Raw genomic sequence first — 27,970 nt, 5'->3', positions numbered from 1 at the left:
GATTCAAAAAATCATCACCAAGACCTATGTCAAGGAGCTTACCACCTGTTTTCTTCTAGATTTATGGTTTGGGGTACACTTAAGTCTTTAATACATTATCATTAATTTTTGTGTATGGTATAAGATAGTGGTCCAGTTTCATTCTTTTGCAGGTCCAATTTTCCCAACACTATTGAAGACATTGTCCTTTCCCAATTGTATATTCTTGGCTCCTCTGTCATAAATTAATTGACCATATATACATGGGTTTATTTCTGGGCTCTCTATTCTGTTTCATTGATCTGTGTGTCTTTTTCATGTCAACACCATGCTGTTTTAATTGCTATAGCTTTGTAGTATAGTTTGCAATCAGGGAGTGTGGATACCTCTAGCTTTGATTTTCTTTCTTAAGACTGCTCTGGCTATTAGGGATCTTTTGTAGGTACATACAAATTTTAGGATTATTCTATTTCTATGAAAAATGCTATTGGAATTTTGATAGGGATTCCACTGAGTTTGTGTACTGCTTGGAGTAGCATAGACATTTTAACAATATTAATCTTCTAAATATGGGTATGGAATATCTTTTCATTTATTTGCATTGTCTTCAATGACTTGTAGTTTTTAATATACAGCTCATTTACAACCTTGGTTAAATTTATTCTTAAGTATTTTATACTCTTTAATGCAATTGCAGATAGGAGTTTCTTAATTTCTCTGATAGTTCATAATTAGTATAAAGAAACACAATAGATTTTTATGTGTTGATTTTGTATCTTGCAACTTTACTGAATTCATTATTAACTCTAGCAGCTTTTGATGGAGTCTTCAGGGTTTTCTGTATGTAATAAGTCATCTGCAAATAGTCGCAGCTTTAATTTTTCCTTTCCAATTTAGACGCTTTTTATTTCTTTTTCTTGCATAATTGTTCTGGCTAGGGCTTCCAATACTATGTTAAATAAAAATAGCAAGAGTGGATATCCTTGTCTTATTCCTAATCTTAGGTGAAAAGCTGGTTTCACTGTTGAGTATGTTAACTGTGGGCTTGTCACATATGGCTTTTATTATGTGGAGGTACATTCTCTCTATATCTACTTTGTTGAGAATTTTTTTATCATAAATGGATGTTAAATGTATCAAATGATTTTTTTCATCTACTGAGATGATCATAGGAGTTTTTTGGTTCATTTTGTTAATGTGTGTATCACACTGACTGATGTACAGATGTTGAGCCATTCTTGCATCTCTGGAATAAATTCCACTTGATCATGGTGTATGATCCTTTTAATGTACTCTCCAATTAGATTTGCTAAAATTTTGTTGAGGACTTTTTCATGTATATTCATCAGGGATTTTAGCCTGTAATTTTCTTTTAGTGTGTGGCTTTCTTGTCTGTTTTTGGTATCAGAGTAATGCTGACCTTGTACAATGTTTAGAAGAGTTCTTCCCTCTTCTATTTTTTGGAAAAGTTTGAGAAAAACTGGTATTAATTCTTCTTTAAATGTTTAGTAGAATTCACCGGGGATGCTGTCTGGTCCAGGACTTTTGATTTTGGGGAGGTTTTTGATTACCAATTCAATCTTCTTGCTGGTAGTCAGGCTGTTTGAATTTGCTATTTTTATCATCATTTGGGCTTGGTAAGTTGTATATTTATCCATTTCCTCTATGCTGTCCATTGTTGGTGTATAATTGTTCCTAGAAGTCTCTCATGACCCTTTGTGTTTCCTGATATCAGTTGTAACCTCTCTTTCTTTCCTGATTTTATTGATTGGAGCATTCTTTCTTCCTCAGTGAATCTAGCTAAATTTTGATTGATTGATTGATTTTTAGAAGTAGGTATTTTATTTTATTATTTTTAAAAATTTTTTAATTTTTTAATTAACATATAATGTATTATTTGTTTCAGGGGTACAGGCCTGTGATTCATCAGTCTTACACAATTCATAGCACTCACCATATCAATTTTGTTTCTTTTCAAAGAGCCAACTTTTAGTTTCATTGATCTTTTCTCTTGTCTTTTTAGTCTCCACATATTTCTACTACAATCTTTATTTCCTTCCATCTACTTACTTTGAATTTCACTTGTTTTCTTTTTCTAGTTCTGAAAGTATAAAGTTAGGTTGTTTATATGTGATTTTTATAGGTATGTAAGCATTTATCACTATGAACTTCCCTCTTAAACCTGCATTTGTTGCATCTATAAATTTTGGTATGTTACATTTTCATTTTCATTTGTCTCAGGGTGTTTTTTAATTTCTGTTTTGATATTTTTGCCCATTGGTTGTTCAGTTGCATGCTGTTTAACCTCCAGAAATGTGTCAATTTTGCAGTTTTCTTTGTGTAATTAATTTGTAGTTTCAGGGGCACCTGGGTGGCTCAGTCGGTTAAGCTTCCAGCTCTTGGTTTTGGCTCAGGTCATGATCAGTGTCATGAGATTGAGTCCTGTATCAGGCTCTGCGCTCAGCAGGGGGTCTGCTTGAGATTCTCTCTCTCCCTCTCCCCCCGTCCCTCCCCCCATTCACATGCATGTGCACTCTCTCTCTCTCTCTCAAATAAAGAAATCTTTATAATTTCTGGTTTCATACCATTGTGGTTTGAAAAACTGCTTGATGTGACTTCAATCCTCTTAAATTTATTAGACCTTGTTTTTCAGCCTAACATATGATCTTGGAAAATGTTCTATGTATATTTGAGAAGATGTATTCTGTTGCTCTTGGATGGAATATCCTGTAAGTATCTGTTAAGTCCATATGTTCTAACATGCTGTTTAAGGCTGATGTTTATTGATTTTCTGTCCTAACGATCTATCCATTGGTATAAATGGGGGTATTAGAGTCTCCTACTATTATGTATTGCTGTCTATTTCTCCCTTTAGGTCTATGAATATTTGCTTTACATATTTATGTGCTCCTATGTTGGGTGCATAAATATTTACAAATGTTATATTCTCTTGTTGGATTGGCCTCTTTGTCATTATGTAATGCCCTTCTTTGTTTTCATTACAGTCTCTATTTATTTTTATTTTTTAAAGATTTTATTTATTTATTTATTTATTTATTTGAGAGAAAGCGAGAGAGAGAGAGAGAGAGAGCACGAGCAGGGTGAGGGGCAGGCAGAGGGAGAAGGAGAAGTAGATTCCCCATTGAGCAGGGAGCCCAATGTGGGGCTCAATCCCGGGACTCTGGGATCATGACCTGAGCCAAAGGCAGACACTTAACTGACTGAGCCACCCAGGTGCCTCTATAGTCTCTATTTTAAAGTCTATTTTGTTAAAATAAGTATAGCTACCCCAGTTTTGTTTCCATTTGCATAGAGTATCTTTTTATTAAAGTAATATTATACATTAAATCATACATTAAAATAATATGATTTCATTTCTAGATTGAATTATAAATATGTAATGGTTTAATAACAAAGCTTCTGAATACCTGAAGCATAATTCTATATAGTGGGAGATATTTAACAACTCTCTCACCAATAGCTATAAAAATAACTAGACACATGACATAAAAGATTTCAATAGTACCACCAACCAACTTGACTCCACTGATACTTACAGAACACTACACCCAACAATGACAAATATACTTTGCAAGTGAACATGGTATGGTTACCAGGAGACATATACTGGTCTGGGCCATAAAAACAAGTCACAATAAACAAAAAGTTTGAAGTCATATTCTGACAAAATCAAAAAGCATTAAAATAAAATTAAAATCATGTTCAGGTATTTATTAAAACTCTACATATTTGTAAATCGAACAGAATCCATGGGCCAAAGAAGAAATCACAAAAGAAATCAGAAAATATTTTTAACCTGAAAGAAGATTAAAATACAATATATCAAAATTTGTGAATAGTAACTAAAGTAGTGTTATAGGGAAATTTATAACTTTAAATGCTCACATTAGAAAAGAAAAAAAAGATCTGAAATCAATTATCTGAGTTCCCACTTTAACCATCAAAGAGAGACCCAATTAAATCCATACTAATTAAAAAATAGAAATTAATAAAGAACTAAAAAAAGGGAAAATAGAAAATATAAATGAAATGAAAACTGAGATTTTGAAAATGTCAAGAAAAAGGATAAGCCTTTAGCTAGAATAATCAAGAAAAAAGAGAATTCACAATTTAAATATCAGGAACAACATCTCGGATACCACTACAGCCAGAAATTAAAAGGATAAAGAAATATTATGAACATATTTTTATGCTAATAATTTTTGCAACTCATAACATCTAGAAATCAATCAATATAACTCACCAAAATAAAGAAGAAAACCCATCTAAATATTTAAATACATGCAGAAAAAGTATTTGGCAAAATGCAATCAAATTTAAACTCAACCAAAATTCAATAAAATTTTATCATACATGATAAAAAAAACCTCTTAGACAACTAGAAAGAAAATGGAATCCATTCAACCCAATTAAGACATCTACAAAAAATCTACAGCTACTACTACTCTCAATAATGAATGGCTCAGTTATCTCTACCTAGAATCAGGAATAAACCATGTCTCAACAATTCTAGTCAACATTATACTAGAGAATTACAATAGGGTAAGAAAATTAAATGTTAGGGAGTATATGAAGCAAATGGTACCATCTTTTTGATCAACGCTAGAGTAGTATTTTATAAAAGTAAAACATATTTTGGTATCATCTCATACCTGTCAAAATGGCTAAAATCAAAAACATAAGAAACAACAAGTGTTGGTGAGAATGTGGAGAAAAAAGAACCCTTGCACACTGTTGGTGGGAATGCAAACTGGTGCAGCCACTGTGGAAAACAATATGGAAGTTCCTCAAAAAATTAAAAACAGAACTACCTTATAATCCAGTAATTGCAGTACCAGGTATTCACCATAAAAATACAGAAACACTTATTCAGAGGGATACATGCCCCCTTATGTTTATTACAGCATTATTTGCAATAGCCAAATAATGGAAGTAACCCAAGTATCCATTCATAGATTAATAAAGAATAATTAATAAAGAACAATAAATATAATGCTATATATATATATATATATATATCTCACATATATATACATACATACACATAAACATATCATGGAATATTATTCAGACAAAAAAGTATGAAATTGCCATTTACAACAACATGGATGGAGCTAGAGTGTATAATGCTAAGCAAAATAAGTCAGTAGAAAGACAATACAATTTCACTCATATGTAGAATTTAAGAAGCAAAACAAATTAGCAAAAGAAAAAAAGACAAAAAAGAGAGAGAGAGACGCACAAATCAAAAAAGAGACTCTTAACTATAGAGAACAAACTGATGGTTACCAAAGGGGACAAGGATGGGGGGGATGGTTGAAATAAGTGAAGGGGATAAAGAGTATACTTATCATGATGAGCACTGAGCAATGCATAGAATTGTTGAATCACTACATTGTACACTTGAAATTAATATAATACTGTATGTTAATAATACTGGAATTAAAATAAAATAAAAAACTTAATAAGAATAAAATAAAATAATTAAATTTTTAAAACGTAAAACATACTTTTACTTTAAAACCCAGAAATCTAATTCCTGGGTATTTACCCAAGAGTAATGAAAATGTATGTCCATACAGAGACTTGTACACAATTATTCATAGCAACATTATTTATAATAACCAAAAACTGGAAACAATCTAAATGCCCATCAATTACTGAATGGAAAAACAAACTATGCTTTACCCATACTATGAAATACTGCTCAGCAATAAGATACAGCCAAATATAAATATAAAGCAACAACATGAATACATCTCCAAAACATAAATATATCCCTCCCCTTCCATTCACTACCTTCTCTTTCTCTTCAAACTCACAATAATGTATCCTATCTCACTAGAAACTTATGACCTTTCTTCCTATTTTATTGAGAAAACAAAATCATTTACAAGCCCCCACTACCATATCTATTCACCTATCTCTGTCTATACGTATATATTCTGCTTTCTCTCCTGATATTGTAGACGAGGGGATATTAAACTGATGCACAGGGCATTGGAACACACCAACACCCATTCAGTTATGTATTGTCAACTCCTGTTGTTCAGGAGTTGCAACAAAAACCATATGGCCCACAAACATAGAATATTTACTATCAGGCCTTTTACAGAAGGAGTTTGCTGATATCTGGGACAAATCCACTTTGTCTTAGCAAAGGCCAATCCGTCTACTAGATCTCATCCCTTCTCACTTCTCAAGGGCTCTGCTTCTGTATTTCTTCCATCTCTCATTTTTTCCTTTGTTAATCGTTGTTTTCCACCAAAAATAAACATACTATGATTTTGTCCACCTTAAAAACAAAAACCAGAAACCTCTCAACTCCTATTCCCACCCAGCTATTTCCCTATTCTCTTTTTCTTTTTACAGTTAACAATCTCCAATGGGTTGTTTACATTGGATGCCAATAGTTCCTCCCCTTTTGTTCTCTCTTGAAGTCACTCCAAACAAGCTTTCCTCTTGTCACTCTAAGGAAACTGTCCTTATCATGGACACCAGTGACTTCCCCAGGTTGCTGAATCCAATGACAATATTTAGCCCCAAATTTACTTGATTTACAAGCAGCTTGGCTGATCACTCTATTCACCTAGAAATGCTTTCTCCATTTGGCTGCCAGGAATCTACATCATGCTGGTTGTTACTCATCTTCTCAGTCTCAAGGGTTGAGTTCTTAGATGTCTTCTCTACCTGTACTCCAGTCTCATCACTTTAAAGACCATCTATATTCTGATGTATCTGAAGTTCTTACCTCTGGCCTTGATCCCTCCTAGAAACCCCAGACTTGTATATCCAACTGACTATATGATAACCCTACCTAAAAGATATCTCAGACTTAACATGTGCAAAAAGAAGCTCCTTGTCTGCCCATCTTCTCAAACCTACTTTACACGCAGCTTTTCTCACTAATTTAGTGGAAGCTTCATCTTCCTGGCTTCTCAGCCAGAAAAACCCTTGAAGTCAGCTTTGAGTCTGCTTTCTTAAATCCTACATACAACACATCTATAAGTCTTTTTATCTCTACCATAGCCATCATCTACTTACGAGCATCTCTACTCCCTGGCAATACCGTGATTGTTTTACCTGGACTATTATAGCTTTCTAACTGCTTTCCTTGCTTCCACCCAGGCCCCCTTTTAGTGGGTTCTACACAAAGCAGGCAAGGAGGATCTGTTGAAATTTAAAGCAGATCATTTGCAAAAGCCCTCAAGGGCTTCCCATTTCACTCAGAATAAAAGCCAAAATCATCAGAATGCCTAAGAAGATGTTACATGGTCTCCTCACCATTGTTGTCTTTCTGACCTCATCAATTAATCACCCTTTCACTCATTCTGCTCCAGCCACACTGGCCTTGGCATTCCCAAAATATTCCAAGCATGTTCCTGCCTCAGGAACGCTGGCCTTGATGATCACTATCCCAGCTCATTCTTTCCTAGATATCCAGTGATTCATTTCTTCACCTTCATCACATTTTTATCCAATATCACTTCTCTCTGAGCAATTCCTGACAAGCAGGCTGCTGTCCCTGAACTCTCTGTCCCTACGTCATCTTTCCACCCACTCACTGGGCATTAGGATTTTTTTTTTAATTGAAGTATAGGTGACATACAATGTTATATTAGTTTTAGGTGTACAACATATAATTCAACAATTCTGTACATTGCTCAATGCTCACCATGATTAAATGTAGTCATCACCGGACATCATACCCTGTTATTATAATATTATTGACTATATTGACTATGTTCCCTATGCTGTACTTCTCATCTCCATGACTTATTTGTTCTATAACTGGAAGTTACGTCACCATTTTAGAGATTACATATTGTGCTTCTTTGGTGTCTCTTTCTTTCCAAGAAGAACACTCACTGAGTCTTAGTGTTTTTCTTTTGTTTTATCTATTTTGTTAACTACCTATTTGCTATTTACTTTAACTATATGCCCATCTTCTTGAATATTGCTTAGGACATAGTTGGTGCACAATGAGTACTTGCTGAATGAATCAAATGTGTAAAAGTGCTTTATAAACTGTAATGTATAAGTGAAGCATATTATTAACTCCTGAATGTGTAATAAGCACTTTCCACTCATATTTCCAATCCTCCAATTAACCTTTTGAGTATTTTTCCATCCCTATTGACATTTTAACAGAGTATGTTTAAAGAGGTTAGAGCTGTTTGTTGTCTAAATTGTCACAACTAGTAAGCAGAGAGCAGGAATTCAAATCCAGATTTAACTGAAGAGACTGACTTTCAACCATTAAACACGTTTGCTTCATACAACAGTGCTACTGGATGTTAAGTGGATAGTTCAGGACTTCATGACAGAAGTCCTGTAATAGATGGAGATTTACAGAGAAAAGTCCTTCGAGAATATGTCAGGGATTGAAATGTCTCCAGTGTACTTCTGGAAGCCTGACATTTCAATTTATATCACTGCATAAAAGTACAATATTCCTAATAAGCAAAAAATTAACTATTTGGGGGAAATACAAGATATTTTTGACAAGTCTAAGGATACAAATCCAGTTTTTTAGGAGTTTTATTCTCAGTGCAATATATACATAGTTCATTTTCATCCCCTAAAGGAGCTAATTAATGGGTTGTCATTGTTTTCATTCCAGATACATAACCATTAGGATGAAATTTCCCACATTTCTGGTTATTAAGATGTAGATTTGGTCTCTGTGGCTCTTATTAAATATAAACCATCAAATTTCTTATCCAGGTAAAATTGTCATTTTCATTGCTTCTTTCCTGATTGCCTATTCTTTAAAATCTGTATTTCATTTAATTCCCCCAATATGTCAGGAGGGAGATTCGCACAAGGTCTTTTCAATGGAAATAAAAAATCAAATGCTGCAACCAATCAGTGACTAAGAGGTCAGATATACCACAGCCTTACCTACATAATTTCCAGGTGATATTCAGAAAACACACACACACAGGGTAATGGAACATTTTAAAACACTCCAAACAATCAAAATTTGTTGTAACAATGTCCTTATTTTTAAGTTTATTCACTTTATCCATTAGAAGAGATCTTTATTATTTCATGAAGCAAAGACTTTTATACCCCTATACAGACACAATTTTCAAGAAGGGCTGATGCTGTTTCTGTGTGACAGAGCATTAAAAATAACAAATGGGAGAGCATGGATAACCAGCTCTTCTTCTCCCTAGCCACTCCTGATGATAGAGCACACAATAATTGATGTTTAAGAAACTGACATGAAGTCGTGTTTAAAAAGATACATTGTACCACAGATTCCCTGGGGAAGACTATGAGATAGTAGACAATATTATTTAGAAAGATTCCCATCAAAATAGTTTGTGTTTAAGTTTGGCACTGTTGGGGTTTTTAGACTTTAGTTATCTGTGAAAATTCCTTGGTAATAATTATTTCATGAAAGTCAAAGTAGGATAGTTTAACTGTTTAAAATACCCAAGGATATGAAAAGAAAAAAATGTAGTCTAATTATTGAGTGCATAAACATTGAGAAAATCTAGTTCAAGTTTTGAAGGAAGTCTAAAAACAGATGAGGAAAAGGTTGCCTTCAATTCCAAAAGTCTGTTTTAAAATAGTTGATTTTATAGTTAGTTATGCAAGGACATAACACATTCCCAACATGAGAGAGAAGCACAGAATACTTTACCCAGGGGCACTCTGGCAGCACTTGCGTCTGGGTTGATCCAGAAGGAGAGCCAGGAGAGAACCACTATCAGCAGGGTCGGGGCATAGACACCCATCATGTAAAACCCGACCTGCCTCCTCAGGGTGAAGATGACTTCCACACAGGTGTAGTACCCTTTCAGAAACAAACGTGTTAGAAATAGAAGGGGCTCACTTACCTACAATGGCAAAAACCAATAATGTACCTGTAAATTGTAAGTCACTTCTATTTGAGGCAGTTTCACAAAGTAAATTCCACAGAGAGAGTTTTTTCCTATAAATATATAATTTATTTGGTGTAAAAGGTTGACTTGATGGGACCCGTCTCACCTGACCTTTCACAACTTTATTATGACATTGAGAAATAGATACCACATGCTGCTCCACTAGGTCAGTGTCTCAGCTTTTAAGTCTTTGTTCAGGGAATAGGCAATGAACTTAAACTTTTCATGACCCATGGGCACTCTCAGAACAATTGATCTAAAGGAGTCATATAGGGAGCAGTAAATCAAAGTGGATCAAGTCTAAAAAGAAACATTCCACCACTATGTATTGTCAGTATAATTTTTCGGCTACATGTACCACTTCTTATCTAGAAAACATAGCAGTCTACGATAACTCCTATGCATATTTAAACCTTAAAAAATTAAGCGTATTGGAAGTAAATCTTAGCAAGGATAAGAAATACGTATTTTCCGTCTATAGAGATAAAAGATTATAAAGCGTAGATATCTGATATTCCTCTCAATTCTCTCCCTTCCTTCACTCCAGGCCCTCAAACATGTTTTTTGAAGGAAAGGACTTCATTGTCACAAGCTGAGACAAGTGCAGAAATTGCCTTACAACATAATTCTAGAGATTCCATGACACCAACTAGCCCCCCAAATTAATCACAAATTATGGGCAGCCTCATCATAGCCTTTGCTGACTTGAGAAACAAAATAAGTGACAGGATATTCTTCTAGCACTGGAATAGAAGAGATGCTTCTAGATGTTTGAGACTTTTTGAAAAATGCTTTAGTCCTTTCAGTTAGCAATTTAAATATAATATTTAATGCCTGAAGTGCTTAATTTTGATAAAAATGTCATTTACCTTTCAAAAAAACCAAGGTTAGGTACAAGTAACAGAAAGTTAAAACGTCTCGAATTGTGTTCAGCTTAAACGTCATTATTTCAAAATGTTGAAGCAAAATAAATCAATGAATAAATAAAATAATTATGGGGAAAAGTAAAAAATTACTTTTTTACTGTTTTGTATCTTAAAAGTTACATTTATCTAATTTTCCTAGTTAGGAAGAATATACACACGGCACTAGATCAATCTTCAAATTCATTCATTAATTGTACCTATGGTGGTACTGACACACAATAGGGTCTTAAAAAATGTTAAATAAAAGAACAGCTATCCACATCCTCTTACTTAATAACTTAGATCAGAAATCTATCCTTTTCCCAGTGTGAATTATAATCATTGCCACCTCTGAGAGACTAGAAAGATATTGGGGCTAATATGCAACAAAAATAAAGAGCTGACTGAAACTGAAGTAAATTCTAATTATGCCAAATATTTCCAAATTATATCAAAAAAACCACCCCCCCCAAAAAACGCAGCATGTTTGTCTTTTTTTTAATTTTAATTTCATTAAAACTAGGCAATTAATTTAAATTGTACATAGGTTTTAAAAAAGGATCAAGAGGTCAAACAATGAAAACTCCCTCCCTTTTCTCTTCCCACCACTCACCTTAACTTCCTGCCTGGACAAACAAGAATCATATGTTTCTAACTAACAATCATGGGCAAAATTGCCAAAATATAATCTTTTATAAGTCCAATTTTCTGCAATTAAGAGGCTCACAGTATTTCCTAAAAGTGGTTCTGAAGTACCTGGCTTTGTAATAGCATCACTTACTCAAGTTCGTTTTATGTTTACCTAGTGCCTGTGAGATAGAGAACAACATGTATGTGCTTATTGCATATTTTTAGGTAACCTAAATTGTCACAAATATTACAACAATTTACTATAGAGTTGCTCACTTTAAAATGAACTTTTGCGTTCCATCCCACATGTTTAAAGGACAGCCCAAATGACAGGAATCCTATATTCTGAAGCCAGGCTCCGCCCCTTCCTTTTATGAAGGCACCCACTAGGGGAGCTTCCCAGGACTGGGATGAATTTGGCAATAAAATACATGCTTGGATATTATAGTGATTTGCTCCATAAACTTTTATGAGAAACATTTCTTGATCTTTTTTGATCTTTTCCTAATACTGTTACATTTATGAGAGGCAGGTGGGCAGCTAATTGATATAAATGTTCATTGGCAAATTCAATTTACTTTCTATTTCCTGTGAGGTTTTATTTCATTATTATTCACTTAGGCTTGCAATTCAAGTATTTCTGTATACTTGTTTTCCTATATCTTTCCACCTTTGTAACATCCATAATTATAAAAAACTGTAATTTTTAAATAAAGGTAAAGCCAAATCATCATTTCTGATTATTTCTGTACAAGTTAAAGAAAATATTGCCAATCATTTTATAAATGTTGCTGTCTATATATTTTTCACTATTCTATGTATTAAGCATTCATATATTTAGAAGCTTCCATATTTCTAAATACATATCTAAATATTATCTGAACATTAAAGTATGTTTCACTTATATTCATTTGATGATAATGCATGTTTACTGACAATTATCATTATGTTAGACATAAGTTTTTTTAATTATTTTCTATAGTTAATGAGAGATCAGTGACTTACTTAAAATAGCTCAAAAAGTACCACAAAAAACTTTACTTCTTATAATCTTGAGTAATCTCTCAAGAACAAAAATGAATCGTATTTATTTTATGTGTGTACCATATTAGAATATAGATCTATAAAAGGCCAGGGATGTCTACTTTATTCCTTGCTGCATCCCCAAATAGAGATTTTTAGATGTAGGGCTTAAAGGTAAAAAAAAAAAAAAAAGCACCCCCAGGATTTTCAATGCTATTTCATACTTTTATGCTATTACATAAAATCAGAAATAAAATTACTAGTTTTATTTTCATTTTTAGATGAAATTCAAAACTGCAATAGGGTCATTCCAAATTTCTCAGAACAGTTTAGAGACTATTCATTTTGAAATGTTAAGCATATAATCTAGATGTGGATAACTATTTGCAAAGTATAACAGGACTGACCACAGGTAGCATAGCAACGTCAGACTCACTATGCCAGTGCGTCACTTAGTAACAGTATGCCTTGGGTAAGTGTCATTGCTCTATTTTCCTAACATGTAAAATAAGGAAAATAAAAGTACTGAATTTATAGGGTTGTTGTGAGGATTAAAATACAGAGTTCCTGCAGAGCACTTAGAATAATGCCTGACATACACCGAGAACTCCAAAAGCCATCTACTAAATGTGTTTCTATACAACAATCCCAAAAGGATTTTCCTTGGCTTTCAAGCTTTTTTTTTTTTTTTTTTTCATTACTAGGTGACCTGTAAAAGTTTCTAAACACTGTAGTCGTTAATTTGAGTGAGTACAGAGAAAAGGAGAACTGTGCTTAGTGTACCGGCTGACATTGATTTGCCTGTAACATTTTATAAGTCCCTCAGTCACCCTGTTCCTCAGTTATTTTCTGTGTTAAATAAAGGAACTGGCTCAGAACTGTCAAGACCACTTCCATATCTAAACGTCCATGTAACGATGACTTCTTCATTGACTACTTTGAGGGTCAAATTTTTAAGAGCTCTCAGGGTTTTCCTTTTAAAAAATCTTTTATAAATTCTTTTAGCGGTGTATTTGCTTTTTATCTCTCTTGTTCTAATATACTATAAGCTCTATAAGAGAAGGAGCTATTTATATATAAATGCTATATAATCCATTAAAGTATGTGAAGGTCAATGACAACAGATGCTTAAACTTCATCTCCAGGTTGCTTAAGTGTTGCATTTATTGTAACACTGTAAATGTGCAAACGCTCGCTCTGCCTTTTTTAGTACTGTATTTTGTCTTTGATGATGCCTGATGGCAGCATTATAAACTCAAACATCTGATCTCCCTGAATTCTACACAATTACACTATACGGTTTTATTTTTACAAGTCAACATAAATGTTGCAATACATTTAAAGTTAAATTGTATCTATTTCTCTTTTTTTAGAGATTTATTTATTTTAGAGAGAGAGAGTGCAAGGGCACCATGAGGGTGTGGGGCGGGGGAAGGGCAAAAAGAGTCTCAAGCAGGTTCCCTGGTGAAAGCAGAGTCTTACACCAGCTTGATCTCAGGACACTAGCCAAAATCAAGTGTTGGGCACTTAACAAACTGAGCCACCCAGGTGCTCCTAATTATATCTATTTCTGAACATCTTTGCATTATCTTTGTTTACTTCCTCATAGAAAATTAGAATTATGTAATTTACAAGTTGAAATGATTATTAGTTTGAATGTAATGAGTAAGATCCAATCAGAAAACATTACATTTAATATCTAAAACCCTCAACTGATATAGTTGTGACTCAAATGTTGAATATGAAACATATTATTAAAGTATTGAGTAGTGGGTATTATACTTTCATTTCTGCAAAGCTTGAGATAATGTAATGAATAAGGTTAATTTGCTGTGCTTTCACAATTAGCTGTTCCATAACCTAGGTCAACAGTATCATGCAGGGAGTATTTACTGATGCCCAGTGATTCTCCACATTATTGCTTCCTGCACAGCATAAAGATCAGTGCCTTGTAAAACTAAGAATATGGGTAAACCAACATCTAAAACCTTCCTAAAAGACAAGAGACAAGTGTATATGGCTTACATCGATCAAATCCATAATGTTTGGGCCCAAACTGAAACTTGCCAGAAGCAGAGTTTCTTGCCAACACCTAAGAAAATCATTGCCTGGGAGAGTTCATATTACTAAAACAAAAAATTAAAAACCTCTTGTTATCTAGAATTACATAAAGAAAGTCAAAAATACATAGTAATAAACATTTTTAAGAACTTCAGTGAATGTGACTTTATGAAAGATTTAAATATATGAACGCAAAGATAAACTACTTGTAAATACTGAACTCACTTTTTAACTAGTTTTCTACTATTCTGTTCCTAGCATATGTAAAAATTAAAATGAACCTTTGAAATAGGACTTAGTTTTGTTTAATTCAAAGAATAGTACTTACCGGTGCCTTTATAGTATTTTGTACAGTTACCATATTCGATATCTTCCTTTTTAATATCAAACTGAGGCAAGGCAATTTTTTCTAACTGAACAGGATCCCCTGACTGCCAGATAAATCGTAAATCATCAGTTGTGTAGCCAACTATAAACAAAAGTAAATAAATAAAAATATTAGTTTGAAATATAATTATTAATAGTTTCTTAATAGTTTAATAATCCAATTATTAAACACAGAAATGGTAAGATAATAAGCCATTCTTCTATGAAATTTTTGTTAAAAATGTAAAGAGATAAAATCTATGGCCATCAATGAAAACATCAGCACAAATTTACAGATAACTGGCTTAAAGAAAGAACAAGCTAAAACAATTAGCATATTGCAAATAGTTACAATCTCACTGCCTCATATGTGGTAGCATATTTTGCTATGTCAGAATTCTGAACTGTCAACAATAAAAAGTCATAAATAAGTCACACTAGCTTTCTGAATATATTCGGAATAGATTCATTCACAATTACACAATATGCTACCTGGAAATTAAAAAAAAAAAAACTTAAGCACCAAATCACTTATACTTCTGAAGAAATAACTACAAACTTCCCTAAAGGAGCTGCATTGCACAGGCAAGTGGTAAAACAATCTCTCAAATGGACATCATTACTAAATGCGGAAGCACCCATTTTGGGTTTAGGTAATATGGCCACAATTAAAGGATCCTAAGGGGGTTTACAGCATATAGTAGTCTACCATTCGACTCTAAAGTACATGGGTTTTTCAAAGCAATACTTCATGCATCTGATAATAGATTTGAATGTAAAAACAGTTGGAATTTTTTACACAAATACATATTGACACACGGGCATAAATATATACAACACATACACAAAAATGTACATACATACATACATTTACATCTGCAAAATCTTAATGTATACTTCAAAAGCAGTAGAAATTGTTCAAATTTAGGCTCCAGCTTCAGTAAATGTTTTTTTTTTAAAAAAAACCAACAGATAACCACGAAGTAAACTTAAGCATATCATCTAGCAAGTATATATAAGATATTTTACAGGGCTATTATTCTTTACTTTTTGCTGAAATAGGTTATGTTATATAAGTATTCGGGCTAAGGCTTCCTTCCTTATATTAGTGTTAGTTTTTCAAGTTTTATGTCCTACTTTTGTTTTCAAAAGACAAGCATCATTGCGAATTAATTGATATATTTTAAAGATAAATAATCATTTTAATAATCATTTCAATTAATATACATTAAGCCTTAATATGGTACATCTTTCATGAACTGAGAAACATATGATCATAGAAATACAAAAATTCCAATTTTGCAAAAAAAAATTTTCTTAGACATCCACAGAAATGACTACTTGGTAGGAGTTAGGCACTGTTTTTCAATGCTTTCAAATTTTCTGCTCTGAACATGTGGCTTTAACAGCAGAACAGTTATTAAGATACTGTTTTCTCCTCTACTTTATTTATATTATCAATTCAAATGACAGTGGCAATTGGAATAAGTTAGAAGTGTATACCTACATAAACTGGAAGCAAAATCTAGTATCCAAAGGATGTGTCTATCTTAGTAATTGTTACAGTAAAAGAATAACAACAATTTTCCTAAATAAATTATTCTAATGATTATTTGTAATGAATAGCATTAGTTTTACCATTGTTATCTAAGAGACTAGTAGAATGTATTGCCAAGGGATTTTAGGCATTTTTATTGCTATAGTCACTTAGGGTCTCATTTACATACAGCTCTCCAGTTGCATCTTGCAACGTTGTGTATCCATGGGAAACAAGGTCAAGTCCAAAGGGCATGAAAGAGTAATAGATAGCCTGAAAGTAAAAACAGAGGTCTTAGAAGTCGCTTAATATGTTTCTCTGATATACCGACTTGGAAAAAAGAATATATATATATATACATATGTACAAATATTAAAGAGTACCTCATGCTGACAAGAACATCTCCATCACGAAAAATAAAGAGAAGGATATTTTCCTGGGTCACATCATGAAAATTGGCACTTTTTTCATTTGCAAAAAATAAGTCCGGTTTCCACAGACATTTGTACATTGTGGGATCCACCGTCAGTGCGTCCGAGCCCCGAAAATCACTAGGGAGCTTCAGCCTGGGATCATTCCATTTCTGTCTCAAGAAGATGTTAACTCTATAGTCCTGGGGAAAGAAAAAATTGTGTGCAGGGATGCGTTTACTGCTATTTGAAAATATATATTCAACACCAGAATAAAAAGAGTTTCAGTAATAAGCAGCACAAATATTTTTAGTCTCTCACCATCCACCAGGATCAAAACAGCTTGGTCACAAAATATAAAGAGCTCCATGGGTAATATAAAAAGACCCTTGTGTCTATTTAATTACTCTCTACAGAAATTTCCATAGCACTTGCTAGCTCCAACGTCAAAATACAACTTTACCAATAATTGCTTCACCTTTATATGAACGCCAATTACACCAGTTCGTTAAGCAAGATTTAATCAACACGAGACTGCTAAATATTGTCGTTATTCTTCCCAAAAACGGTAAAATAAAATTTAATTAAAAATAGATAAGAAGCCAAGGGGAAATATTTCTACTTGCTTTTTACTAGGTAGAAAGCTATAAAAATAATATATACCTATATATAAAACATATACATTATATAACACATATATATGTCTATGACACACATACCTACAGATGTCTATGTAAGAAAGAAAAAGAAAAACTATCCTTGCTACTCATACATGTACATGATTGTAGAGAGAATTTGAGATAGTCGAATGCGATTTGCATTATACAAAACAAACGAGTATATAAAAATTTGCATTATGTTTATTTAACTATAGTAGAAAAATACTTTGAAAGCTACTAAATAGCTGGCTGTTTTACTTCAGTTTTTTTGCCTGTCTCTAAAAGTACTCATTTTAAAGCTTTGTAAAAATTGAATTACATCAAGACATAGATTTTAAGAATATGTGAACCTAGAAACTTGTTTAATAGCTTAATACATTTTATATCTGCCAGTGAAGTGGTGTTCTGATACCAGTCAGATTATTGGCATATACAAGCTCAGCATTGAGGATGGTGCTCAGGTCTTTTGATTTTAATTTTATATGCTGTACTCAGAACATGCACAAAAATGCTCAAGGTAAAAACTGTTTTGGGCTTCAGCTTCCTTGTTTTCAATCATTCAAAATTCACAAAATACTGTCTATCCATAGTCTTTCGACATGATCAAAATAAACTAAATCATACACTTCAAATCACAATCCAAATAACTAACTAGGAAGAGGTTATAGATCATCTTTTATTAAGTAATAAGAATAGATTTCTATGAAACGTAAGCGCACATGCTTTATATATGTATAACATATAACATAAAGCATAATCAAGGAGCAGTAACTGTCCCAGTTAAAAAGCTTGGACAACTTACTTTCTCACATGATCTTCAGACTCTGTATAGTAATTGTAGAAGGGTAAGGTACATAATAACGATATCCACATACTGAAGTATAGACAGTGAAATAAAATTTAAACTACCTACATCTCATAGCTACTCTACTCTAAAGATTTACAAAAACTTCAACATGTAGAATACAAATTGATTCTTAAAAATCATATGCAGATGGTACTAGAGCACCAAAGTCAAATAAATTAAAGATTATATAAGCTGACACTGAACATATCTGCTCCACTGATTAAAAAAAAAAGCTAACATTTTTCTAATCAAATGAACATGGAATTAAGGAGAGAATAAAGGAGGCCTAGCACTCTGGAAAATAAAGAGCTGCATTGTATAACTACATGAACTGTCAAAATATACACCTATCTTAAAATTCATAATGGGACCTAATTGCTTCACATCTGACAGTGATTAGGACAACAAGAAGTAACACAGACGCGTCCCAGACAAAGGCTGATGTACGTCCCATGGTGAGACTTCCAGAAGACCTCATGTTGCTTCCTGATGCAAGCTTTATCCATTCCAGGCAAACATGCACGGCCCTCCCTTCTAAAAGGAATACACTTTAGGTTCAATTATTTTCTTTTTTTGAAAAAAGACTTATTTATTTAAGAGAGAGAGAAAGCACACAAGGAGGGGTAGAGAGGGAGGAAGAGAGAGAATCTCGAGCAGACGCCCTGCAGAGTGTGGAGCCTGATGCAGGGATCCATCCCACCACCCTGAGATCATGACCTGAGCCAAAATCAAGCCTCTGACACTGAACCCACTGAGCCACCCAGGTGCCCCTAAGTCTAATTTTCTAATAAAATACCAATTACACTACCTTAGCTGAAGCAAATGGTTGACGTACACTTGACATTACTTTGAGCCACTTAACAGTATTCAACTCCAAATTGTTTGCTAAAAAGCTTCCTTGGAATGATCTGCTAAAATTATCGGTATTCTAAAATTACATACGCTAAAACTATTTTATTACCTTCTCTATGTACTGTGTTTTATCACAAGGTAAATAATCAAAAACTACATTTCTAAATTGCCGTATTTAAAACGTGCATTCACAATGTCATGATAAAATACATGTCCTTAACTTATCAAGGATTAGTAGGAAAAATAACCAGACGAGGTTGCCTACGTATCTTTTATAAACACATTATTAAAGCCATGACTCCTTATTTTGGTCAATGACTACTATATGAAAATACACAAGATAAACTCTTCTTTATTTATTTAATTTTTCATTTGTTTATACATATATTACTATAATATCATTATATAGGTATTTACTATGTGTTAGGCATACTTACTCTAAGCGCTTTGCAAAAATAAATCTATTCCTCAGAGTTTATATTAAAAATACTTTCCTGATTCTCTAATACGCTTCCTATTACAGGAAAGCAAGACTGAAGTATCTCGTCATGTTTTTCTTTTTGCCTGGCAGCTAGGGAACTGAAGGCTAAATTCTATAGCCAAATTAATAATTTCTCTCTCATATCCTTGTATGACTATCACTGCATGGTTCTTTCACATTTAGTCCTATTTCAATTATTTCCTTGCATTTTTTTGTTATTATGATAGACTCAAGCGCTTGCCAGAAATAGATATGGATGAAAAATAAAATAACAGTCGAGGGATTGTCATATACTTGACAAGAGTCTGTCACCATTGTTTAGATGTCACTTTCCAGAAACTCTGCCAATGTGGCTTTTAGACTCAAGATGCTTTATTTTAGTTTAACACTAGGTTTTCTTATTTTTTTAAGTTTTTTATTTACTTATTTATTTGAGAGAGTGAGTGAGCGAGAGAGAGCACAAGCAGAAGAGGCAGAGGGAGAGGGAGAAGCAGACTCCCCGCTGAGCAGATGCTGGGCTGCATCCCCGGACCCCTGAGATCATGACCTGAGCCAAAGGCAGATGCTTAACCAACTGAGTCACCCAGGTGTCCCCGGTTTTCTTATTTTAATAGAATGTTAGGTGTATTTTTAGAGATATAGATATTAAGACCTATTGGTACTCTTTAGATTAAAACAACTACATTTTGGAATGCATTTTCGTTTACATCTTAGTAACTATTTCCCAGTGACATTATATTGATATTTTATAATGATACTCAAGGTATCTGACAGGAATTAAAGCAATTCTAAGCTTTAACTTTGGCATGCTTTGCAAAATTAAAAAGAAGCCACCTTGTAATGTTTGGGGTAGAACTTCAGAAATTACCCTAGCATTAATACTGAATTCTCCTTAAAATCTTCATACATACACACATTCTTTGGGGAGCACTACTCTATGTTCCACTATTCTATCTCCAAAAATGGTATGGGTAACTCATCTAAAATTATACAGCAAAATTATTTTTCTTTTAAAATTTTAAAGCAATTTGAATGGTGCTTCTCCATGTGAAGTTCATTCTTCTAAATCCTTCTTGAAGTCTAATCAATGTTTCCATCAATCCAAGAATATCTTTATATCATCTATGTCTTTATATCAGTTATTAAGTTCAAAGCATTCTAGCCAGCCAAAAGCTGAATAAAGCCCAATGTAGCCCTACATAGTATCAAAGGCTTTGACAAAATAAAACGTATCTGTGGGAAAAATTACAAAATTACAAATTATGTAAGAATGTTTTAATGCCACCCCTTTTTAAATTCTATATATCATCAGAAATAATTTTTTATAGTTATATTAATCAAATTATGAAGTCTAATATAATGGAATCAACATGAGCTTGGAAATATAAAGTTCCTGACTCAAGTTTCAGCTCTGAGTCTTAAAGCTTTGACCCTGAGTAAGTTTCTTAAACTATCTGAGATCAAATTCTTTCTTTTTTTTTTGCATTTTATTATTTTATTTTATTTTTTATTTTATTTTATTTTATTTTATTTTAATTATGTTAGTCACCATACAGTACATCCCTAGTTTTTGATGTAAAGTTCCATGATTTATTACTTGCGTATAACACCCAGTGCACCGTGCAATATGTGCCCTCCTTAATACCCATCACCGGTCTATCCCATTCCCCCACCCCCTCCCCTCTGAAGCCCTCAGTTTCTTTCCCAGAGTCCATAGTTTCTCATGCTTCATTCCCCCTTCTGTTTACCACCCCCCGTTTCTTCTTCCCTTTCTTCTCCTACCGATCTCCTTACTATTCCTTATGTTCCATAAATGAGTGAAACCATATGATAATTGTCTTTCTCTGCTTGACTTATTTCACTTAGCATTATCTCCTCCAGTCCCGTCCATGTTGCAGCAAATGTTGAGAAATCGTTCTTTTTGATGGCTGAGTAGTATTCCATTGTATATATGGACCACAACTTCTTAATCCAGTCATCTGTTGAAGGGCATCTTGGTTCCTTCCATGATTTAGCTATTGTGGACAATGCTGCTATGAACGTTGGGGTGCATAAGGCCCTTCTCTTCATTACGTCTGTATCTTTGGGGTAAATACCCAGTAGTGCAATGGCTAGATCATAGGGTAGCTCAATTTTTAACTTTTTAAGGGACCTCCACACTGTTTTCCAGAGTGGCTGTACCAATTTGCATTCCCACCAACAATGTAAGAGGGATCCCCTTTCTCCACATCCTCTCCAACAATTGTTGTTACCTGCCTTGTCAATTTTTGCCATTCTAACTGGCGTAAGGTGGTATCTCAGTATGATTTGAATTTCTCTGATGGCTAATGATTTTGAACATTTTTTCATGTGTCTGTTAGCCATTTGTATGTCTTCATTGGAAGAGTGTCTGTTCATATCTTCTGCCCATGTTTTGATTTGATTATTTGTTTCTCATGTATTGAGTTTGAGAAATTCTTTGTAGATCTTGGATACCAGTCTTTTATCTGTAGTGTCATTTGCAAATATCTTCTCCCATTCCGTGGGCTGCCTCTTAGTTTTTTTGACTGTTTCCTTGGCTGTGCAGAAGATTTTTATTTTGATGAAGTCCCACAAGTTCATTTTTTCTTTTGTTTCTCTTGCCTTTGGAGATGTGTCATGAAAAAGGTTGCTGCGGCCGATGTCAGAGGTTGCTGCCTATGTTCTCCTCTAGGATTTTGATGGATTCCTGTCTCACATCGAGGTCTTTCATCCATTTGGAGTTTATCTTTGTGTATGATGTGAGAGAGTGGTCAAGTTTCATTCTCTTGCATGTAGCTGTCCAATTTTCCCAGCACCATTTATTGAAGAGACTGTCTTTTTTCCACTGGATGTTTTTTCCTGTTTTGCCAAAGATTAGTTGCCCAAAGAGCCGAGGGTCCATTTCTGGGTTCTCCATTCTGTTCCATTGGTCTATGTGTCTGTTTTTGTGCCAGTACCATGCTGTCTTTGTGATCACAGCTTTGTAGTATAGCTTGAAATCTGGCAACGTGATGCCCCCAGCTTTGTTTTTCCTTTTCAACAATTCCTTGGTGATTTGGGGCCTTTTCTGGTTCCACACAAATTTAAGGGCTGTTTGTTCCAGTTCTTTGAAAAATGTCATTGGTATTTTGATCACGATGGCATTGAAAGTGTAGATTGCTCTGGGTAGCATAGACATTTTAACTATGTTAATTCTTCCAATCCATGTGCATGGAATATTTTTCCATCTTTTTGTGTCTTCTTCAATGTCTTTCAAGAGTGATTTGTAGTTTCTAGAATATAGATCCTTTACCTCTCTGGTTAAGTTAATTCCGAGATAACGTATGATTTTTGGTGCTATTGTAAATGGAATGGATTCCCTAATTTCTCTTTCTTCAGTCTTATTGTTCGTGTATAGAAATGCAACTGATTTCTGAGCATTTATTTTGTATTCCACCACATTACTGAATTGTTCTATAACTTCTGGTAGTTTGGGGATGGATTCTTTTGGGTTTTGCATATAGAGTATCACGTCATCTATGAAGAGAGAGAGTTTGACTTCTTCTTTGCCGATTTGGATACCTTTTATCCCTTTTTGTTGTCTGATTGCTGTTGCAAGGACTTCTAGTACTATGTTGAATAATAATGGCGAGAGTGGACATCCTTGTCGTGTTCCTGATCTTAAGGGAAAGGCTTCCAGCTTTTCCCCATTGGGAATGATATTCGCTGTAGGCTTTTCATAGATGGTTTTTATGAAATTGAGGAATGTGCCCTCTATCTCTACACTCTGAAGTGTTTTAATCAGGAAAGGATGCTGTATTTTGTCAAATGCTTTTTCTGCATCTACTGAGAGGATCATATGGTTTTTGACTCTTTTCTTGTTGATATGATGTATCACACTGATAGATTTGCGAATGTTGAACCACCCTGCATCCCAGGGATGAATCCCACTTGGTCATGATGGATAAGCCTTTTAATATACTGTTGGCTCCTATTAGCTAGGATCTTGTTGAGAATTTTGGCGTCCATATTCATCAGGGAAATCGGTCTGTAATTCTCCTTTTTGATGGGGTCTTTGCCTGGTTTGGGGATCAACGTAATACTGGCCTCATAGAATGAATTTGGTAGTTTTCCTTCTGTTTCTATTTTTTGAAACAGCTTCAGGAGAATAGGTATTATTTCTTCTTTGAATGTTTGGTAGAATTCCCCGGGGAATCCATCAGGCCCTGGAGTCTTTTCGGGAGGTTTTTGATAACTGCTTCAATCTCTTCATAATTAATCGGTCTGTTTAAAAAATCAATTTCTTCCTGTTTCAGTCTTGGTAGTTTATATGTTTCCAGGAAGTCATCCATTTCTTCCAGATTATTTAATTTATTGGCATAAAGCTGTTGACAGAACTTTCTAATGATCCTTCCTATTTCATTGGTGTTGGTTGTGACCTCTCCCTTTTCATTCATAATTTTGTTAATTTGGGTCCTTTCTCTATTCTTTTGAATAAGTCTTGCCAGTGGCTTATCGATTTTTATTTATTCTTTCAAAGAACCAGCTTCTAATTCTGTTGATCTGCTCTACTGTGCTCCTGGTTTCTAATTCATCGATCTTTGCTCTAATCTTGATCAACTGCTTTCTCGTGCATGGATTAGGCCTATTCATCTGTTCCTGTTCCAGCTTCTTGAGGTGAGAATATAAAAACTGCATTTTAGATTTTTCTATTCTTTTGAGTGAGGCTTGGATGGCTATGTATTTTCCCCTTAGGACTGCCTTTGCAATGTCCCATAGGTTTTGGACCATTGTGTTTTCATTCTCATTGATCTCCATAAGTTGTTTAAATTGATTTTTGATTTCCTGGTTTATCAAATCATTCTTGAGCAGGATGGTTCTTAGTTTCCAAGTGTTCGAGTTTCTTCCAAATTTTTCCTTGTGATTGAGTTTCAATTTCAAAGCATTGTCGTCTGAGAATATGCAGGGAATAATTTCAATCTTTTGGTATCAGTTGAGACCTGTTTTGTGATCCAGAATATGATCTATTCTGGAGAAAGTTCCATGTGCATTAGAATAGAATGAGTGTTCTTTTGTTCTGGGGTGTAGTGTTCTATATATATCTATGAGGTCCTTCTGGTCTAGCATGGCATTCAAAGCTCTTGTTTCTTTGTTGATTTTCTGCTTAGGTGATCCGTCTATTGCTGAGAGTGGAGTGTTGAGGTCCCCTACTATTAGTGTATTTTTATCTATATGTCTGTTTATTCTGTTTAAGAGTTGGCTTGTGTATCTTGCTGCTCCCCTGTTGGGGATGTAGATATTTATAACTGTCATATCCACTTGTTGGATACATCCTTTAAGAATAATATAGTGTCCTTCTGTATCTCTAACTCCAGTCTTTAGTTTGAAATCCAATTTGTCTGATATGAGAATTGCTACCCCAGCTTTCTTTTGAGGTCCACTGGCATGAAAAATGGTTTTCCATCCTTTCACTTCGGTCTGGATGTATCTTTAGGTTCAAAATGAGTCTCTTGTAGACAGCAAATGGATGGGTCATGTCTTTTTATCCAATCTGCCACCCTATGGCATTTATGGGAGCATTTAGGCCATTCACATTGAGAGTGATTATTGAGAAATATGATTTTAATGATGTCATGTTGCCTGTAAAGTCTTTGTTTCTATAGATTGTAAATTTCTGTTCTGTATCACCCTTGGGGCCTTTTTACCTACGCCACGTCACGTCATAGTGCAATTCGCAATTTGATCCAAGGATACAGTATTGAAAGCAGCCAGGGCAAAGAAAGTTCTCACGTACAAAGGCAAAAATATTAGGATTACATCAGACCTGTCTACACAGACCTGGAATGAGAGAAAGGGTTGGGGGGACATTTTTAAAGCTCTTTCAGAGAAACACATGCAGCCAAGGATCCTTTATCCAGCAAGGCTGTCATTCAGAATTGATGGAGAGATAAGGACCTTCCAGAATCACATGTCACTGACCAATTTCGTAACCACGAAACCAGTCCTACAGGAGATATTAAGGGGGGTTCTATAAAAGTTAAGAGATCAATTTATTAATGTAAAAACAACAGGAAAATTAATTCCATTTTTTAAAAATAATTTTTATTTTGTTATATTAGTCACCATACAGTACATCCCCAGTTTTTGATGCAATGTTCCATGATTCATTACTTGCATATAACACCCAGTGCATCATGCAATATGTACCCTCCTTAATACCCATCACCAGCCTATCCCAATCCCCCACCCCCCTCCCCTCTGAAGCCCTCAGTTTGTTTCCCAGAGTCCATAGTCTCTCATGGTTCATTCCCCCTTCTGTTTACCCCCTTCATTCTTCTCCTACCTATCTTCCTATTTCTTATGTTCCATAAATGAGTGAAACCATATGATAACTGTCTTTCCTAATGTGATAATTCAATAAAATGCTCAATGTAAAAGAGTGATATAGTACCTACTACATAAATAAGTTAGTTTCCTTTCCATTAAACATCCTTGAGAATCTAGCTACAGAGTATATCATATACTTTCCAAAAAGGTTTATTTAAATTCCTCCTAAATCCCTAGGTGATTGGTAGGCTCAGTCATTTATTAACTATATGTTCCTTCCATGCTCTGGGTACTAAGGATACCACTGTGAGTACTCTCAGACTTCAAAGAAATAATTGTCAGTTACAATGACAATCAGTTAAATACAAAACAATTTGAAAAAGATTATGAAAATGGAAACAGATTACAATGGGGCATCTAGACTCAGTATTAGTTAAAAGTAACCAAGTGAACTGACACCTACACTGAGACCTGAAGACAGGACATTTAGACAAATGTGGGTCTGAATTACGTCCTATTATGTGCCCTAAGGCAAGTCACCTAATTTCTCTGAGCTTCAAATTCATCATTAAAATTAATCCTCAGTTATTCACAAGAAACAAATAAAAGGCTGTATCTAAAGCATGAAACCTGGAACAAAGAGGGTACTCAAAAGTTAACGAATTTATTATATGTATTATTAACATTATTACCGTTATAGTTATCACCTCTTTGAAAAGGCTCACAATTACTATTGACAGCATTCCTTTTCTATTGCTATAAAGATGCCACCTATAGGTTTCAATTGGTTACTGAACATCAAAACTAACTTTAATTCTATTCTTTAAAAGCTCTTAAAAAGTCTTTTTTGTGTACCAGATGCAAAGAGTATGTTAGTTGCTGGTTACTACACAGATGAATACAATACAGTACTGGAAAACAAAGCAATTTCTGATTATTAATATTAATTATTAATATCTGATTAATCTCATATTATTCAGATTTCACAGACTTAAGACACAACAATTAACAATAGCAAGTTTTTTATGGACTAACAAAATAAAACATCTACTTGTTTTTATGTTCCAGACTAAATTCAGTGATTACAAAAGAGGCTTTTAGTTAACAATCAGTTTTACTTTGCTAGGTCAAACATTCATTTTTTCCTTTCATTTGTTCATTCATCAAACAGTAATTCATTAAGGGCTTTCTATGTTTGAAGGTCTGAGCTACCAGTCTGACAGGGATAAAAATTTGAGGGCCACACCCTCAGGAAGTGATGATTAAACAAGTAAGGGAATAATTGGTAAGGATTCTAGGGGTGACAGCACTTGCTGAGAGAATAAATGATCACTTTGGACACGGGTCAGGAAAGGCTGCAAAAAGTAAATCTGAGGAGTTCTCTGAGAGTGGGCAGAATTTTGACAGGTGGTGATATCAGGGAAGGGCAGGACTAAAGTAGGAGGCAAAAGTCACTGTTTCTTAAGTGTTTTATCAACAATACAAAAGAATCACTGAATACCAAGAAACGTAAAATGTCAGAAATTGTCAAGATCATCACTAAAAGGAGGCCAGAGCAAGAGACAGAGGTTTTAGAGTGACGGGGAGAAAGACACTAAAGTCAAGACCAAGAAGAAATACACAAAGAATTCTTAAAATTTAACAATAAGACTACAAACAACCCCGTTAAAAAATGGGCCAAAGATCTCAACAGATACCTCACCAAAGAAGATATACTGATGGCAAATAAAGCTACAAAAAGATGTTTCACTTTATATGTCATTAGGGAGATGCAAATTAAAACAATGAGATACCATTACATAACTGTCAGAAAGGGCCAAACCCATCACACTGGTGACATCAAGTGCATACGGAAATGGAAATGATGATGAGCAATCATATTTATCACTGGCAAGGCATGGAGGGCTGGCACATTCATACACCACCAAGCGCTAAATAAATGTATGAACTTTCCTGGAGGGTTATCTGGCAATATGTATCAAAATTTAGAAAAGTCA

General features: G+C 34.2%; 1 protein-coding gene across 1 annotated transcript in view; it reads right to left on the bottom strand.

Moving 5' to 3' along the window:
- Positions 1-27,970, bottom strand: part of GLRB (glycine receptor beta) — a 94,902-nt gene that overhangs the window by 17,052 nt on the left and 49,880 nt on the right. The window contains exons 5-8 of the mRNA XM_045798757.2: positions 16,802-17,031; positions 16,609-16,691; positions 14,844-14,984; positions 9,656-9,808 (exon numbers count right to left, since the gene is read on the bottom strand). Coding sequence (XP_045654713.1) covers positions 9,656-9,808; positions 14,844-14,984; positions 16,609-16,691; positions 16,802-17,031 — 607 coding nt within the window. The remainder of the gene's footprint in view (positions 1-9,655; positions 9,809-14,843; positions 14,985-16,608; positions 16,692-16,801; positions 17,032-27,970) is intronic.

This window comes from Ursus americanus, chromosome 13, assembly GCF_024610735.1.
Source record: "Ursus americanus isolate L20-20 chromosome 13, mUrsAme1.1.p, whole genome shotgun sequence".
Taxonomy (NCBI): Eukaryota; Metazoa; Chordata; class Mammalia; order Carnivora; family Ursidae; genus Ursus; species Ursus americanus.
This window is presented reverse-complemented; position numbering and strand designations above follow the sequence as displayed.